General features: G+C 31.0%; 2 protein-coding genes and 2 pseudogenes across 2 annotated transcripts; 3 read left to right on the forward strand and 1 right to left on the reverse strand.

Annotated features, from left to right (window-relative positions):
• The first annotated feature begins 2,440 nt into the window (after positions 1-2,440).
• LOC120217405 lies at positions 2,441-3,955 on the forward strand (annotated as a pseudogene).
• A 1,303-nt stretch (positions 3,956-5,258) lies between these two features.
• LOC120217406 (polygalacturonase-like) lies at positions 5,259-6,730 on the reverse strand. Its single transcript, XM_039214510.1, has 4 exons — positions 6,288-6,730; positions 5,916-6,206; positions 5,588-5,816; positions 5,259-5,477 (listed from the first exon to the last, which is right to left on the reverse strand). Exons 1-4 carry the CDS (start codon positions 6,728-6,730, stop codon positions 5,259-5,261), a joined length of 1,182 nt encoding a protein of 393 aa, XP_039070441.1.
• Positions 6,731-6,898: 168 nt separating this feature from the next.
• On the forward strand, positions 6,899-8,658 carry LOC120217407 (annotated as a pseudogene).
• A 5,778-nt stretch (positions 8,659-14,436) lies between these two features.
• On the forward strand, positions 14,437-16,520 carry LOC120217721 (protein SRG1-like). Its single transcript, XM_039214792.1, has 4 exons — positions 14,437-14,785; positions 14,883-15,130; positions 15,507-15,828; positions 16,209-16,520. Exons 1-4 carry the CDS (start codon positions 14,465-14,467, stop codon positions 16,455-16,457), a joined length of 1,140 nt encoding a protein of 379 aa, XP_039070723.1. The 5' UTR covers positions 14,437-14,464; the 3' UTR covers positions 16,458-16,520.
• The last annotated feature ends 396 nt before the right edge of the window (positions 16,521-16,916 follow it).

Here is a 16,916-nt window from a genome sequence, read left to right on the forward strand (position 1 = left end):
TAATGTGACACTCCAGATCAGATCGGGATATCCACATCGGTTTGAGGGGGTTACAAAATTGAACTGAAATTCTGTGACATATAAAACATTATGAAAAACAAGCCAAGAAAAAAGACGAATTGTATTAGAAAATTTAATTGAAACCACTGGTTTGTTTATAAAAATAATTGTAACAAGCGTCGTTTTAGTTTTAAATAAATTCCTTATTCTCAAAATAATAAGAAAGGAAAGAGTGTAGTAAAGAAAAGTAAGGGTCGATCTACAGGGACTTAGAAAATTCCCAAATTTAATTTTGAGTCGACTATGATCCCAGCAATCTACAGTAAAATAAATAAAAGGGGGAGTTTTGATGGGAAAATATTGGATAAGAAAAAGTAATTTATAGTGAAAATAAAGAAGATTGAAAATGTAAAGTTGAAAATAACTATGGTAAAAAGCAGTCTCAAGCCGTGCTTAACTCAATTCGTTTATGATCATCGAAATGGATTTTCACTTCGGGATTCATGCCGGTTACAATCTACAAGGCCCAACTCTTGTAACTTACTTTTCACTTTGGTTACTGATCATCCAGCTTTTAATTGAATCAACTACGACAATCGTCGTTAGCACAAAACAATTTTATTTAGGAAAAGCACAACTCGAATTATGTTGTCTTGCTGAGAATCGAACTCGATCTTAGTTTTCCTTAGCGGACCGTCACTAAGTGTGTTCACGAGAAGTCGGATATGCTACAAACTGATCTTTCCTCCGAACTTTAAATCAGAACAACATCCAGACCAACGAACTCTTTTTGAAATGAAAGTGTTTTAATTTTAAATGATAGGTCGATTACCTATCCAAGTTTCTAAAAAACTGAGAATGACATCCTAAATATATTAAGTAGTTTTCAATTCTCACATATTGAATTGAGTCATCGCTTAGCCTTTCAGATTATGAAAAAATTAGCTAAGTATGATACAAGTCATACTTAGCATGTTTAAAATAAAAATAGAAAAAAGATGAAAAAATAAAAACTTTTATAAAATCAAATAACCCAAAAGCTATTGAATCAAATATAAAAACAAGTGTGTTTCAAGCTTTACCCAAAAGGTATTCATATCTCCTTAAATCCTAAAGATAATCATGAAAATTAAAAGATAAATAAATCTTAAAGATAATTCCAAATGTTTTCAAATTCAAACTTTAAATTTCAAAAAACAAATCCTTCTAAAATATCTCTCTCTGTCCACCTTCCAAAAGGTGTTGACTATATTTTTAGAAAACTGCTCCTAACTGGACCTTCTAAAAGCCACCAAGTCAGACTGCATCATGTCCAATGTCGTGCCCATGTCTTCAGTCATGATCAAATAATAAAAAATGCATAATATGTCATTTTTAATGTTAATTCTGAAAAATAAAATCATGCACGAAAATAAGCACAATACAACCAAATCAACAGTAATAAATCCACAACAAGAAAGAATTAACAAGCAAATATTGTCAATTTAGAACACTCAACAAATAGTCTTATCCTTTTTTTTTTGTCCTATTGCTAACATTATTGAGGAGACAAAGCATAATTAATAGATTTGAATTATCAACAATATACTTTATATCAACACCGGTAGCTGCAATTAAATTGGGACATGCCACCTGAGGATATTTTGAAACCATTTTATTTCAATCATATATAACTAAAGCTCTTCATTCTCTTGCCTTCAATTCTTTCCTTGTCCAGGTGGGTCTTACTAATATACATAAGACTCCATCTTGAGGGGATTGTTACAGCTATAGTCGGCAGTTAACAACAGTTAGTAAGATGCTTAATTAAATAGTTAGCAGTAAGTTACCGGTAAATTATTGCTATAAAAACACTGGTATATTTAGAAAAATACAAGATATGAAAAGAAAATAATAAAGGAAATTGTTAGGCCGAAAAATAATTGGAACCTTGAGATTATGAATGGAAAAGTTTAAAGAAAGCTGCAAAAATAAGAACATTTGGAGTAAAATCGTAGCAAGCGTATATATATTGATGCAAATGAAAGTCTTTACATTGATTCAACATGAAGTGTTATTCATATTATTCGAAATATATATTTTTTTTAATTCAGCAGTTGGATGAAGCATCTGTAGAATAAAAAACAATAGATGGTGTCATTTACAAGGAAGACGGTGATGACATCTGTACATGCATTCAGCAGGAACGTATTACCATTAACTTAACTAATTACCGCTGAAGTTGAACCCAAGCAAGCAGCTGTGTTTCATACCAACACAAAAGGCTGCTGCTGCTTTCTACAATCCAACAATTATCCATCCGTACTCCTTTTACTCTCTATCCAGAATCTGCTAAACTATAAATATCCATTTTCTACCAGACGCTTTTCATTCATCTAATTAACAACTCAGCTTCAGCTTTATTCACTCAATTTTCCGATCTACATCATCCTCTCAAACCATGAATCTCACTGGGCCTTTTTGTGGAGTTATTGTGATTTTCTTTGCCATGTTGGGCACAAATTCAACGTCTGCAACAAAAAACTACAATGTATTAAACTTTGGGGCTAAGCCAAATGGGAAAACAGACTCCACCAAGGCTTTCCTCATGGCATGGCAAGCAGCCTGTGGCTCGGCAGACTCTACCCTGATATATGTACCCAAAGGGCGGTATTTGCTCGGTTCTACGTCTTTCCGAGGTATCTGCAAAAGCCCTCGAATCACTTTCAGAATTGATGGCACCCTTGTCGCCCCTCTAGATTATCGAGTCCTCGGCAAAAGTACCGATTGGATCAGCTTCCAAGGAGTCAATGGCGTTTCCATCGTTGGCGGTGCACTTGATGCCAAAGGATCATCTCTCTGGGCTTGCAAACATTCCCACACCAACTGTCCTGCCGGAGCCACGGTACTATTTTCAATCGATATTCATTTTTGAATTCATAAATCATTCTAAAGTAGTCCTTCATCACCGTATCTCATTCCGATTTTCATTTGTGTGTGAGAGCAGACATTAAGCTTTACCAAGTCCAAAAACATCAGCATCCGTAGATTATTATCCTTAAATAGCCAAATGTTCCACATCGTGATCAATGGATGCGAAAACGTGAACATCCAAGGGGTTAAGATCATGGCGCTGGTAATAGCCCCAACACAGATGGCATCCATGTGCAGTTATCCAAAAATATCAACATCATAAAATGCTCCATTAAAACGGGTGATGATTGCATCTCCATTGGCCCTGGTACCAAGAATTTATGGATCGAACAAGTCACTTGCGGTCCTGGTCATGGAATTAGGTACTTTTGATATTTTTTACAATAGAACTTAAGCAGTTTTATCTCCTACTAACTTCTCATACCATATATAATTTTAATTGATTTGTTTGCACTATGCAGCATTGGCAGCTTAGGAAAAGGCTTGAAAGAGGAAGGGGTCCAAAATGTTACAGTGAAAAATACAACTTTTGTGGGCACTCAAAATGGGCTGAGGATCAAGTCCTGGGCTAGGCCTAGTACAGGATTCGTTCGAAGGGTTCGGTTTATGGATTCTTTGATGGTAAATGTACAAAATCCCATCGTAATTGATCAGAATTATTGCCCTCGCAATCTAAATTGTCCTAACCAGGTATAAAATATCATCATTCTAGTATTTATTTAGACCGAAAATTTACCCACACCTTTGATTTGTATTTATCCCGGGTTTATGTTTACCGTAAATGGTTGAACTAATCCTTCCTTATATGCTGCAATGATGTCAGATATCTGGAATAAAAGTTGATGATATCGTATACCAAGGTATTCGAGGAACATCATCGACCCCAGTGGCTATCAAATTTGATTGTAGTCCCAAGAATCCATGCACCGAAGTAAGATTACAAAATGTCAATTTGACATATTTGAAGAAAGCATCTCAATCATCTTGTATCAATGTTCGTGGGAAAGCATTTGAGTTAGTTCGACCTGAAAGTTGCTTATAGATCTTAGAGATCAATTGAGTGAACAAAACCTCCCCTCTATGTTTTTCATACATTAATTTATCGGGTGTAAATTATTCATTCTTTTTCAGTGATAATAAATAAATGATATAAAGTTTATTTATACAATTTAAGCATGAAAATACTACTCATTCAATTTTAAATTTTTTATGTGCATGTCGCTACCAAAATGGCTAGTAAAATGTACTTGTAGGAATATGTGTGGCTCGTATTGTTTGTCGTGATTCCTCGTTCTCGTCTATCTAGTTTTTAATCTGCGCATGAAAAATGGATCGTACGCTATGCCATGCATCGAAGCTTAATGATGCTATATGTAAAATAAATAATGACAATATCATTAAGAACTTAATCATGCAAATAACTATAAATTCAACGTATACATAATATCATGATATTTGTTACAACTATAGTTAGTAATTAGCGATAGTTAACAAGATGGTTAACTAATTAGGTTTGTTTCTCAATGAGTTCTAAAAGCATTTTTATTGAAGTACTACTGAAATTTTAGTGCCTATTCATGAACTCTTGAAAGCATAAGGAATATGGCATAAGTAACCAAAGTTTTAAGATATTAAAGTACCAATTCCTTCTTTCTTTTATTTTCTCTCCATCTGTTAAAATTACCAATTACAGTCGCATCTCTCTCTTTCTTTTTATCGGGAGAAATTATTATAGGTACATGGATCACCATGTTAATTCGGATGCCTTTTCGGAGGGTAAAATCTCTATCATGTTTTATGATTTTTATTGAGTTTTTTTTAAGGGTAAAATCTCCATCTTGTTTCCTAATTTCTATTTCTATTTTAAATTTCTCTTTGGAAGTTAACTCGAGTGTCTAACTATCGGTGACTACTAACTATAGTTGTAACAAATATCATGATATTATGTATACGCTGAATTCATAGGTAGTTACATGATTTAAGTTCTTAATGATATTGTCATTATTACTTTTACATATAGCACCATTAAGCTTCGATGCATGACATAGCGTACGATCCATTTTTCATGTGTAGATTGAAAACTAAATAGACGAGAACGAGGAATCACGACAAACAATACGAGCCACACATATTCCTACAAGTACATTTTACTAGCCATTTTGGTAGCGACATGCACATAAAAAATTTAAAATTGAGTGAGTAGTATTTTCATGGTTAAATTGTATAAATAAACTTTATATCATTTATTTATTATCACTGAAAAAGAATGAATAATTTACACCCGATAAATTAATGTATGAAAAACATAGAGGGGAGGTTTTGTTCACTCAATTGATCTCTAAGATCTATAAGCAACTTTCAGGTCGAACTAACTCAAATGCTTTCCCACGAACATTGATACAAGATGATTGAGATGCTTTCTTCAAATATGTCAAATTGACATTTTGTAATCTTACTCCGGTGCATGGATTCTTGGGACTACAATCAAATTTGATAGCCACTGGGGTCGATGATGTTCCTCGAATACCTTGGTATACGATATCATCAACTTTTATTCCAGATATCTGACATCATTGCAGCATATAAGGAAGGATTAGTCCAACCATTTACGGTAAACATAAACTCGGAATAAATACAAATCGATGGTATAATTTAGAAAGACCTTATTGTATACCTGGTTAAGACAATTTAGATTGTGAGGAGAATAATTCTGATCAATTACGATGGGATTTTGTACATTTACCATCAAAGAATCCATAAACCGAACCCTTTGAATGAATCCTGTACTAGGCCTAGCCCATGACTTGATCCTCAGCCCATTTTCAGTGCCCAAAAAAATTGTCTTTTTCACTGTAACATTCTGGACCCCTTCCTCATTCAAGTCTTTTCCTAAGCTGCCAATGCTGCATAGTGCAAACAAATCAATTAAAATTATATATGGTATGAGAAGTTAGTAGGAGATAAACTGCTTAAGTTCTATTGTAAAAAAATATCAAAAGTACCTAATTCCATGACCAGGACCGCAAGTGATTTGTTCGATCCATAAATTCTTGGTACCAGGGCCAATGGAGATGCAATCATCTCCCGTTTTAATGGAGCATTTTATGATGTTTATATTTTTGGATAACTGCACATGGATGCCATCTGTGTTGGGGCTATTACCAGCGGCCATGATCTTAACCCCTTGGATGTTCACGTTTTCGCATCCATTGATCACGATGTGGAACATTTGGCTATTTAAGGATAATAATCTACGGATGCTGATGTTTTTGGAGTTGGTAAAGCTTAATGTCTGCTCTCACACATAAATAAAAATCGGAATGAGATACGATGATTTATGAATTCAAAAATGAATATGGATTGAAAATAGTATCGTGGCTCCGGCGGGACAGTTGGTGTGGGAATGTTTGCAAGCCCAGAGAGATGATCCTTTGGCATCAAGTGCACCACCAACGATGGAAACGCCAATGACTCCTTGGAAGCTGATCCAGTCGGTACTTTTGCCGAGTACTCGATAATCTAGAGGGGCGACAAGGGTGCCATCAATTCTGAAAGTGATTCGAGGGCTTTTGCAGATACCTCGGAATGCCATAGAACCGAGCAAATACCGCCCTTTTGGTACATATATCATGGTAGAGTCTGACGAGCCACAGGCTGCTTGCCATGCCATGAGGAAAGCCTTGGTGGAGTCTGTTTTCCCATTTGGCTTAGCCCCAAAGTTTAACACATTGTAGTTTTTTGTTGCAGACGTTGAATTTATGCCAAACATGGCAAAGAGAATTACAATAATTCCACAAAAAGGCCGAGTGAGATTCATGGTTTGCTACTCAACAGAAGATTGAGAGGATGATGTAGATCAAACAATTGAGTGAATGAAGCTGAAGCTGAGTTGTTAATTAGGATAATTAGGTGAATGAGGTGCGTCTGGTAGAAAATGGATATTTATAGTTTAGCATATTCAGGATAGAGAGTAAAAGGAGTACGGATGGATAATTGTGGGATTAAAGAAAGCTGCAGCCTTTTGTGTTGGTATGAAATACAGCTGCTTGCTTGGATTCAACTTCAGCGGCAATTAGTTACGTTCCTGCTGAATGCATGTACAAATATCATCACCCAGCCTCTTCCTTGTACATCACAGTATCTATTGGTTTTTATTCTATAGATGCTTCATCCGACTGCTGGATTAAAAAAAATATATAATTCGGATAATATGAATAATCAATCGAAACTAAAGGCAGGGCCGTTTACTTCATGTTGAATCAATGTAAAGCCTTTCATTTGCATCAATATATACGCTTGCTACGTTTTTACTCCAAATGTTCTTATTGCTGCAGCTTTCTTAAAACTTTTCCATTCATAATCTCAAGGTTCCAATTATTTTTCGACCAATCACTTGCCTATATTGAAGCCGCCTGCAATTAATTGGTGAGCATGGTTATTAATTGCTAACATTATTGAGGAGACAAAGTTTCATTAATAGATTTGAATGGTCAACAATAGAATTTATATCAGCATAAGTAGCTGCAATTAAATTGGCACATGCCACATGAGGATATTCTGAAACTATGTTATTTGAATTATAACTAAAGCTCTTCATTCTCTTGCTTTCAATTCTTTCATTGCCAAGGTGGGTCTTATTAATATACATAAGACTCCCTCTTGAGGGGATTATTATAACTATAATTAGCGGTTAACAACAGTTAGTAAGATTATTAGTTAACTAATTAGCAGTAAGTTACTGGTAAATTACTGCTATAAAAACACTGGCATATCTAGAAAAATACAACTTATGAAAAGAAAATAATAAAGGAAAATTGTAAGGACGAAAAATAATTGAAACGTTGAGATTATGAATGGAAAAGTTTTAAGAAAGCTGCAGCAATAAGAACATTTGGAGTAAAAACGTCCAAGGGGTTAAGATCATACCCGCTGGTAATAGCCCCAACACCGATGGCATCCATGTGCAGTTATCCAAAAATGTCAACATCATAAAGTGCTCCATTAAAACGGGTGATGATTGCATCTCCATTGGCCCTGGTACCAAGAATTTATGGATCGAGCAAGTCACTTGCGGTCCTGGTCATGGCATTAGGTACTTTTGATATTTTTTACAATAGAACATAGCAGTCTATCTCCTACTAACTTCTCATACCATATATAATTTTAATTGATTTGTTTGCACCATGCAGCATTGGCAACTTAGGAAAAGACTTGAAAGGAGAAGGGGTCCAGAATGCTACGGTGAAAAAGACAATTTTTGTGGGCACTCAAAACGGGCTGAGGATCAAGTCATGGGCTAGGCCTAGTACAGGATTCGTTCAAAGGGTTCAGTTCATGGATTCTTTGATGGTAAATGTACAAAATCCCATCGTAATTTATCAGAATTATTGTCCTCACAATCTAAATTGTCCTAACCAGGTATACAATAAGATCTTTCTAAATTATACCATCGATTTGTATTTATTCCGAGTTTATGTTTACTGTAAATGGTTGGACTAATCCTTCGTTATATGCTGCAATGATGTCAGATATCTGGAGTAAAAGTTGATGATATCGTATACGAAGGTATTTGGAACATCATCGACCCCAGTGGCTATCAAATTTGATTGTAGTCCCAAGAATCCATGCACCGGAATAAGATTACAAAATGTCAATTTGATATATTTGAAGAAAGCTGCTCAATCATCTTGTATCAATGTTTGTGGGAAAGCTTTTGATTTAGTTCGACCTGAAAGTTGCTTGTAAATTTCAATTTCGGATTAAGAAAAAATATAATTGGACCTTTAGATTTTATATAGCATTTATCTCAATAAATGAGTAACCCACTAAGCCATTAAAGATTTAACCCAATTATTTATTATGTGTGAATAGTTAAATATATATAAAAATATAATATAAGTATCGAATAATAAAAAAAAATCATTATTTGAGATTCAAACATATGACTAATAACTTTTATATGCATAATGTTTATCACTCCAATAATCATTTGTTGACTTAATTTTTCCAAGTTTAATTTTTTTTATTTTTAATGTATATTTTGCAGTGTGTGCATTATTCTGGTGCTACTTAATTTGATGACATCAATTCGATGAGAATAATAAGACCCGTAAATTAAAATAATATATATATATATATATATATATATATATATATGTATATATATAATTATAATAATAATTCAATTTCATTTTATTAATAAAAACAATCATTGAACGGAAATAATGCGCTAAATTGTAAAAAGTTCAATTATTTTTAAAAATATAACTTTTTAATTGAAAATTTAAGACCAAATAATTGGTTGATTAAGTAGTTAGTTTATTTTATTTTTAATTAAAAAATTAATTTTTTTCTTAATTTGGTGGTTGATGCACTTTTATGACTTGAATATATGGGTTTGTATTTTCTATATGGTAAAGTGCATTGTTTTGTTGAGTTTTTCGATTTTTAAAAGTTACAAAATGATCATTCGACTATTCATATATTTCAAACATGTCATTGCTCGTTAAAAATTTGGCTGACATCTAAGATGGATGTTAACATGTTTACTGAGATATAATAAAATATGATCTCATAATTGTTTTAGATGTATTTTATGATTCATATCTCCGTTTATATTACATCGTCGAGGTCAGTGCTTAAAACATTATGCTGGCGAGCTAATGCTTGAAAGCAATAACGGTGTCAGTAGACATCATTAAAATATGATTTTATCATATCTCGGTCAAAATGTTAACGTCCAACTCATATGGACGCCAATTTTTTAACAAAAAACTATGCTTTTGGAACATATAAATACTCGGATAATAATTTTACAACTTTTAATAGTCGAATGACTCAACAAAATAACATCTTATAGTCGAGAAATCATTTTGTAACTTTTAATAGTCAGTGGACTCAACAAAACAACGCCTTATACTCTAGAAACATTTATATACTTTACCCTTTCATATTAACATTTTTCATTATGTTATTTATTAGAATCAAATTTTTTTATATATAATTTGACTATGATTTAATTTTCAATTAAGATTTATATTGATTTATTGAGTTAAGTTATTTTTATGATTTCTCTATGTATTAGGACGTAGATTTTATTTAATGATTTTTCTTAGGGTAAATTATACTATTCATCATTGAATTTTACTCTCTCCTATTTCACTCATTGTACTTTCAAGTTTTGCAATCTACTCACTGAATTTTATAGATTGAATTTTTTTATCACTCAATAATAATGACATCAATTATTTTATAAATTTTTCATATGACATGTCATATTTTTATTAATATTTTAATATTATATATGATTATAAAAAATAAATTAAAAAATTAAATTATATACTCAAACTCAATTCTAAAAGTATACCTAAAATCCTAAACCCCACAATAAAATCTTCACCCCATGGCAGCACCTTCTTCTTTCAACTACAACACCTTCTCTCAACGGCACCTTCTTCTTCTTGGAACATAACAGTCATGTGGTTGTCATTTATATTTCAAGATTTGATGCTATGTGGAGGTGTGGTTGGGATTATAATTTGACCCACCATCGATGAGACACCATCCGCCAGTGGGAGGGTGAACTTGTCATGGGTGAGGGTGTTTGGGATTGTAATTTGAGGTTTATGGTTTGAGATTGTGGGATTAAGGGTTTGGATTTAAAATTTAAGGGTATAATTTTAAATTTTAAATTTTAAATTTATTTTAATCATATTTGGTATTAAAATATTAATAAAAATATTACATGTCATAAAAAATAATAAATAATCCATGTTATCGTTGAGTGACTAAAAAAATCAATCTATAAAGTTCAGTGAGTAAATTGAAAAAATTAAAAGTACATTTAATAAAATAGGAGAGAGAATAAAATTTAATAATGAATGGTGTAGTTTACCTTTTTTTTAAATAGCATATTATTAATTTAAACTTGAAAGTTTCACAAAAGATATTAACAACATTATAGTTGTTATGAACTTATTGAATTATTAACTTCCGATCAAAATAAATAAAAGGTATATATTATATGATCATGATTATTAATCAAATTGAAGGAAAAAAAAGCTTTTGATAAACAGTCAAATTATATATATTTTATATTATTTTTCCAATTATACACGCAACGTAATCACCTAATCCTTTGACCTAATAATCCAACGAAAATCCTTTGTTTATTAGCGTATCGCAACCTTCTCTAAAATAATGTCCCTAAATTCAACAATTCATTATAGTGACATCATATATGAATTAGAATTCGACTTATTTAATTAATGTCCCTCTAATTTTAAATCTATATAAAATATTTTTATAAATAAAAATGTTATCTCAACGAATACTTTTTACAATTAACTATTAATGAAAAGGGTAAACTACTCAAGTGACCACTTAATTATGGGTTAGTGTCAATATGACCAAGATACTTTTAATTTTTTCAATATAACTACATAATTATTTAAGTGATTTCAATCAAACCACCTGTCGTTAACATTTAACAGAACTATTGATATGACAGTTAAAAAAATTAGTACAATTATATATTTTGAGATATCTTGATGAGTTAAAATATAAAAAAAAATAAACTTGTTTTTTCTATTAATCTTGTATTAACTATAGTTTAAAATATATATGTAATTTATCTAATTATTAATCAAATATTAGATATGTTTTAGTGGTTTAAGTGCTTCCAAATTCTTTATGTGGTCCTTGACCATTTTTCTTTATTTCTTTTTTGTTGGCATGAACTACCGTATAAGGATTATACATATTTTTTTAATATATAACACAAATGTTGAGCTTGGTTAAGACCAAAATCCTTTTCATAAAATGTATAAGTATTGAGGATTAAGTGTATAATTATATCGATTTTGATAATTTTCATGTCAGCTTTTTCGTCCAATGTCAACAACGTGTGGCTTGATTAAATCATTTAAATAGTTAAGTGATTTGATTGATAAAATTAAAATATCGATGGTCAAATTAAAATTTCTCCATAATTAAATGGTCATGGCTATAGTTTGCCCCATTAAATAACATAAATATAATTTCATATTTTATTATTTAATATAAATATAATATTTATTTATTTTATTATCATCCCGTTTTACACTAGTTTCTTTAACAATTTTTTCTTTGACAATAATAATTACTCATTTTCCACGGAATGCTCACGTGAGGCACTTAATATACGGTTAAAAAAAATGATACCGGTTTTATTATTGGCTAAAAAAAAACGGTACCGGTTTTGTTATTATTGTGCATAATAAAACCGGTAAAAATTACCGAAAACATCATTATTTCTATCGGTTTTGTTATTATTTGGCATTTTACTGGGTAAAAATATATCAGTTTTGTTATTGTTGTGTATAACAAAATCGGTAAAAATTACCGAAAATATCATTATTTTAACAAAATAGGTAAAGTGCTACTGGTTTTGTTATTTTTTTACCGGTTTTGTTATTGTTGGGCATTTTACTGGAAATGTTAAAAAAACATTGATTTTTAGGTAGAAATAATAAAAGGTAATTTTTACGGTTTTATTAACCCAACAATAACAAAACCGGTAAAAATAAACTTTTTTAATGATAAAATTAGTAAACACAAATTATACAAATTTTTAAAAAATTCTTTATTATAAACATCGAATACAATAAAATAATTTTATTTATTAACAAAATAATAATATTATTTTTTAAATATTATAATAATTTATTTAATATTATTTATGTCAATATTACTATTAAAATATTATCTATAATTTTATAAATAAAAATTATGATTATTATTTTATTAAAATAAAATTATTATAAATTATATTTATTATTTATTATAATAAGAATAATATATCATTAATTATATTATAATGAGAGAATTGTGAAACATATGTGTCGATACATTTTCAAAAAGTATCGACACATATGTTACATCGAAACCGATAATTATAATGTAATAAATAAATTTACAATATAACCGGTATAAATATACTGATTTTATGAGAGAATAGGTCAACATAATGTATCGACACAAATTTAAAAAGTGTCGATACATTTTGTTAAAAATGAATGTCAAACGAGGTGCACACATAAAGTGTCGATACATTTATTAAAAGTATCGATCCCAAAAACATCGAAACCGATAATTACAATGTAATATGTAAATTTACAATGTACTCGGTATAAATATACCGGTTTTATGATAAAATAGGTCTACATAATGTATCGACACATTTTAAGTTTGTGTCGATACTTTTTTCCAGAATGAATGCCCAACGAGGTGCACGCATAAAGTGTCTATACATTTAAAATTGTATCAATCCCAAAAACATCAAAACCGATAATTATAATGTAATAGAAATTTTTGCAATGTTTATTTTAAAAATAATAATATTATTTTGTTAATAAATAATATTATTTTATTGTTATCCTTGATAACATTTTAAGTGTTTACCTAATATGTTGTAATAACAAATTAAGTAATTAACAAAATAATGTTATATAAGCGGTTATTACTTAACTTGTACGTTATAAAAAGTATTAATGAGTTTTTAAGTCATTAAAAAACAAAAAATCCTTATAATAAATAAATAATCTTTGCAAGTCCTTTACAAATTACGTTAATATGTATGTAATAATTAGATAATAAATATTTTTTACAATTCATAAATAATTTATTTTCAAATAATATTCTTATTATATTACATTGTAAACTTAATTACAAGATACAATTATTTTTTTCGTTAATAAATGAATATAAAAAATATTATAATCAATTATCGTAGCTTTTTTTTATAACGTACAAGTTAAGTAATAACAAAATAATGTTATTACATTATAATAAGCGTACAAGTTATTTTAAAATAATAAAATAATAATTAACCAGTTATGTTATCCTGGGTAACATTTTAATTGTTTACCTAATATGTTATAATAACAAATTAAGTAATTAACATATTTTATTATATAAGCGCTACCTATTTCGTTATATAAGCGCTACCTAATATGTTATTTTTGCTTGATAATGTTTTCAGTAATTAATCTATTTTATTATATAAGTATTACCTATTACATTATATAAGTGGTACCTAATATGTTATTGTGCTTGATAATATTTCCAGTAATTAACTTATTTTATTATATAAGCGCTACCTATTTTATTATATAAGCGCTACCAATTATATTATATAAGCGCTACCTAAATGTTATTGTGTTTGATAATATTTCCAGTAATTAACATATTTTATTATATAAGTGATACCTATTACATTATATAAGCGGTACTTAATATATTATTGTGTTTGATAATGTTTCCAGTAATTAACCTATTTTATTATATAAGTGCTACCTATTACATTATATAAGCGGTATCTAATATGTTATTGTACTTGATAATATTTCCGATTAAATGATATAACATAACCGGTCTAAATTTTAACCGATCACTTGTTTAATCGGTCATTTTTTAACCCTTTTTTAAACGTAGCACGGCATAACTTCCCAATTCAAGAGGCTTTTTTCTGTATTGTAACGTGGGTGAGGGTATTTGTGAGTTGACTATATATATGGCAGCTGCGCCTACCTTCTTCCCGGCAGATACCGACTCATTTTTTCACAAACTTTTTTCTTGGAAGAGTTTATTGATGGAAGAAGAACAAGTGAATCTAGGCAGCTCTATCGAGGTTCCATGCGTTCAAGAGGTGGCAAAAGGAGCCCCCACCCAAGTCCCATTACGCTACCAGCGTCCCGATCAAGACCCCATCGACTCATCGTCGACGTCACAGCAAGTCCCGGTCATCGACATGCAAAAGCTACTTTCCGCAGATTCAATGGATGTTGAACTAGAAAACTTGCACCATGCTTGCAAAGACTGGGGTTTCTTCCAGGTACTTAACTATATAAAAATGTTTGTGTGAAAACTGAAAACCATCTATTTATAAAGCTTAAGGTAATTAACGGTTCGTCACCATGGATGAACCTTAGTTGAGAAATCATGGAGTGAGCAGTTCGTTGGTGGAGAAAGTGAAGAAAGGGATTGAGGGATTGTTCAAGCTGCCCATGGAAGAGAAGAAGAAGCTTTGGCAACGTACGGGGGAGCTTGAGGGCTTTGGACAAGCTTTTGTTGTGTCTGAAGAACAAAAGCTTGATTGGGGAGACATGTTCTTCATCTCTTCCCTGCCAACACACCTCAGGAAACCTCACCTCTTTCAAAACCTGCCTCTTCCTTTCAGGTTAATTATGATCATTTCATTTCGTTTCTTAGAACTATGAATTAGATTTCTTCCAAAATTCAAGTCTAATTTTGTGTAAGATCTTGTACAGAAGAAACTTGGCATTAACAAAACCCAAACTTCTCTCATGTGCAGTGCAGTTTTAGTGTTCTTATTTGTTGCTTTTTGATTGGTTCTGGCTTGCAGTAACCTTGTCTGTTTCCATTTTGGTTGGTGATGTCTTTGTTCTTTTCCGTTCTTTTCCTTTCTTTTCCGTTTAGATGCTTTATGACTTTGTCAATTTTAAACTAATCAACTTGACCCTACCTAATATTTTATACTAATTCTATTCATGTATATATATATATATATGTATATGTATATGTTTTGGTTGCAGAGATGACATTGAAGCATATTCGGTAGAAGTGAATAATTTAGCCTTGAAAATGCTTGGCTTCCAAGCAAAAGCGTTGAGGATGGATCCTGATGATATGAGAATATTTGAAGGAGGATACCAAACATTAAGGATGAACTATTATCCCCCATGCCCACAACCAGAAGTTGCCATAGGGCTTACCCCTCACACCGATGGGGTTGGCATCACCATTTTGCTTCAGATTAATGAAATGGAAGGTCTTCAAATTAAGAAAGATGGAGCTTGGATTCCTATCAAACCCTTGCCCGATGCTTTTGTTGTTAACATAGGCGATATCTTGGAGGTAAGCTTTCTTTTTATTACCTAATAATTTTAGTATCTATAATCATATTGAAATCCGCGTATTTAGAAACCTTATTTGGTAGTCACATTCAAGTCAAACTATTTTAAGTTGGGTCAGGTTGTAAATGAGATAAAATTCTTCATAATTTTTATTTCCTCTATTCAAAAAACTCAAAACTGAAGATATCGATGTTCATTTGCATAATAATAAAATTAGCTCCTAACATTTGTATATATGGTCAAATATAGTCTCTATTATGTAGAAATTGTTACTTGATTAATGGTCAACACATGTTACTAATATAAACATTAAGGGTTAATTTTGTCATTATGTCATTTTCATTTTGAATAACCTTACATCTTCTACTTTGATATTTGCAGATAATAACGAATGGAACATACCCAAGCATCGAGCATCGAGCAGTGGTGAACTCAGAGAATGAAAGGCTATCCATCGCCACATTTCACTGCCCCAGACTGGAAGCACAAATGGGGCCAGCTCCAAGCCTCGTCACTTCTCAAACTCCACCTCAATTCAAAACATTGGTCGTATCCCACTACTTAAAGGGGCTGTTTAAACGTAAGCTCGAGGGAAAATCATACCTTGATGACTTGAGAATTGAAAATTAACTGGAAAAAAAATTACAGGTTATAATTGTTATAAAAGGGACGAGAAAGTAAGTCAATAATAAGGGCTTAGTTCCCATGTAATTTGATCAAATAGCAAAATTATAAAATTATCATGATATTAGGTTTTCCTAATTGCATACATGATCTGGGTTAATTGAATTTATAAATCAGTTATTTCTAATTATTGATTGTTTGTTTTTGAGTAGATATTTAATTTTGATTATTAATATTGATGTTTAACGAAAAGATAATAGTTTATGGTGATGAAGGGATCATTCGAGAAAAATATCAAAGAGAGAGAGGATTGGGAGAGGATCTTTTTTTAAATATTCTGATTGTTATTGTACTTAATGTCACGCGACCATACATGATATTCGTGACCTAAAATCGTTGTGGTTCTATTCACTTGTTAATTGTCTATCATATTTGTTTGACAATAAAGTCATTAAGTAATTTGAA

The sequence above is a fragment of the Hibiscus syriacus genome, unplaced genomic scaffold, assembly GCF_006381635.1.
Source record: "Hibiscus syriacus cultivar Baekdansim isolate YM2019G1 unplaced genomic scaffold, ASM638163v2 tig00110187_pilon, whole genome shotgun sequence".
NCBI classification, from domain to species: domain Eukaryota; kingdom Viridiplantae; phylum Streptophyta; class Magnoliopsida; order Malvales; family Malvaceae; genus Hibiscus; species Hibiscus syriacus.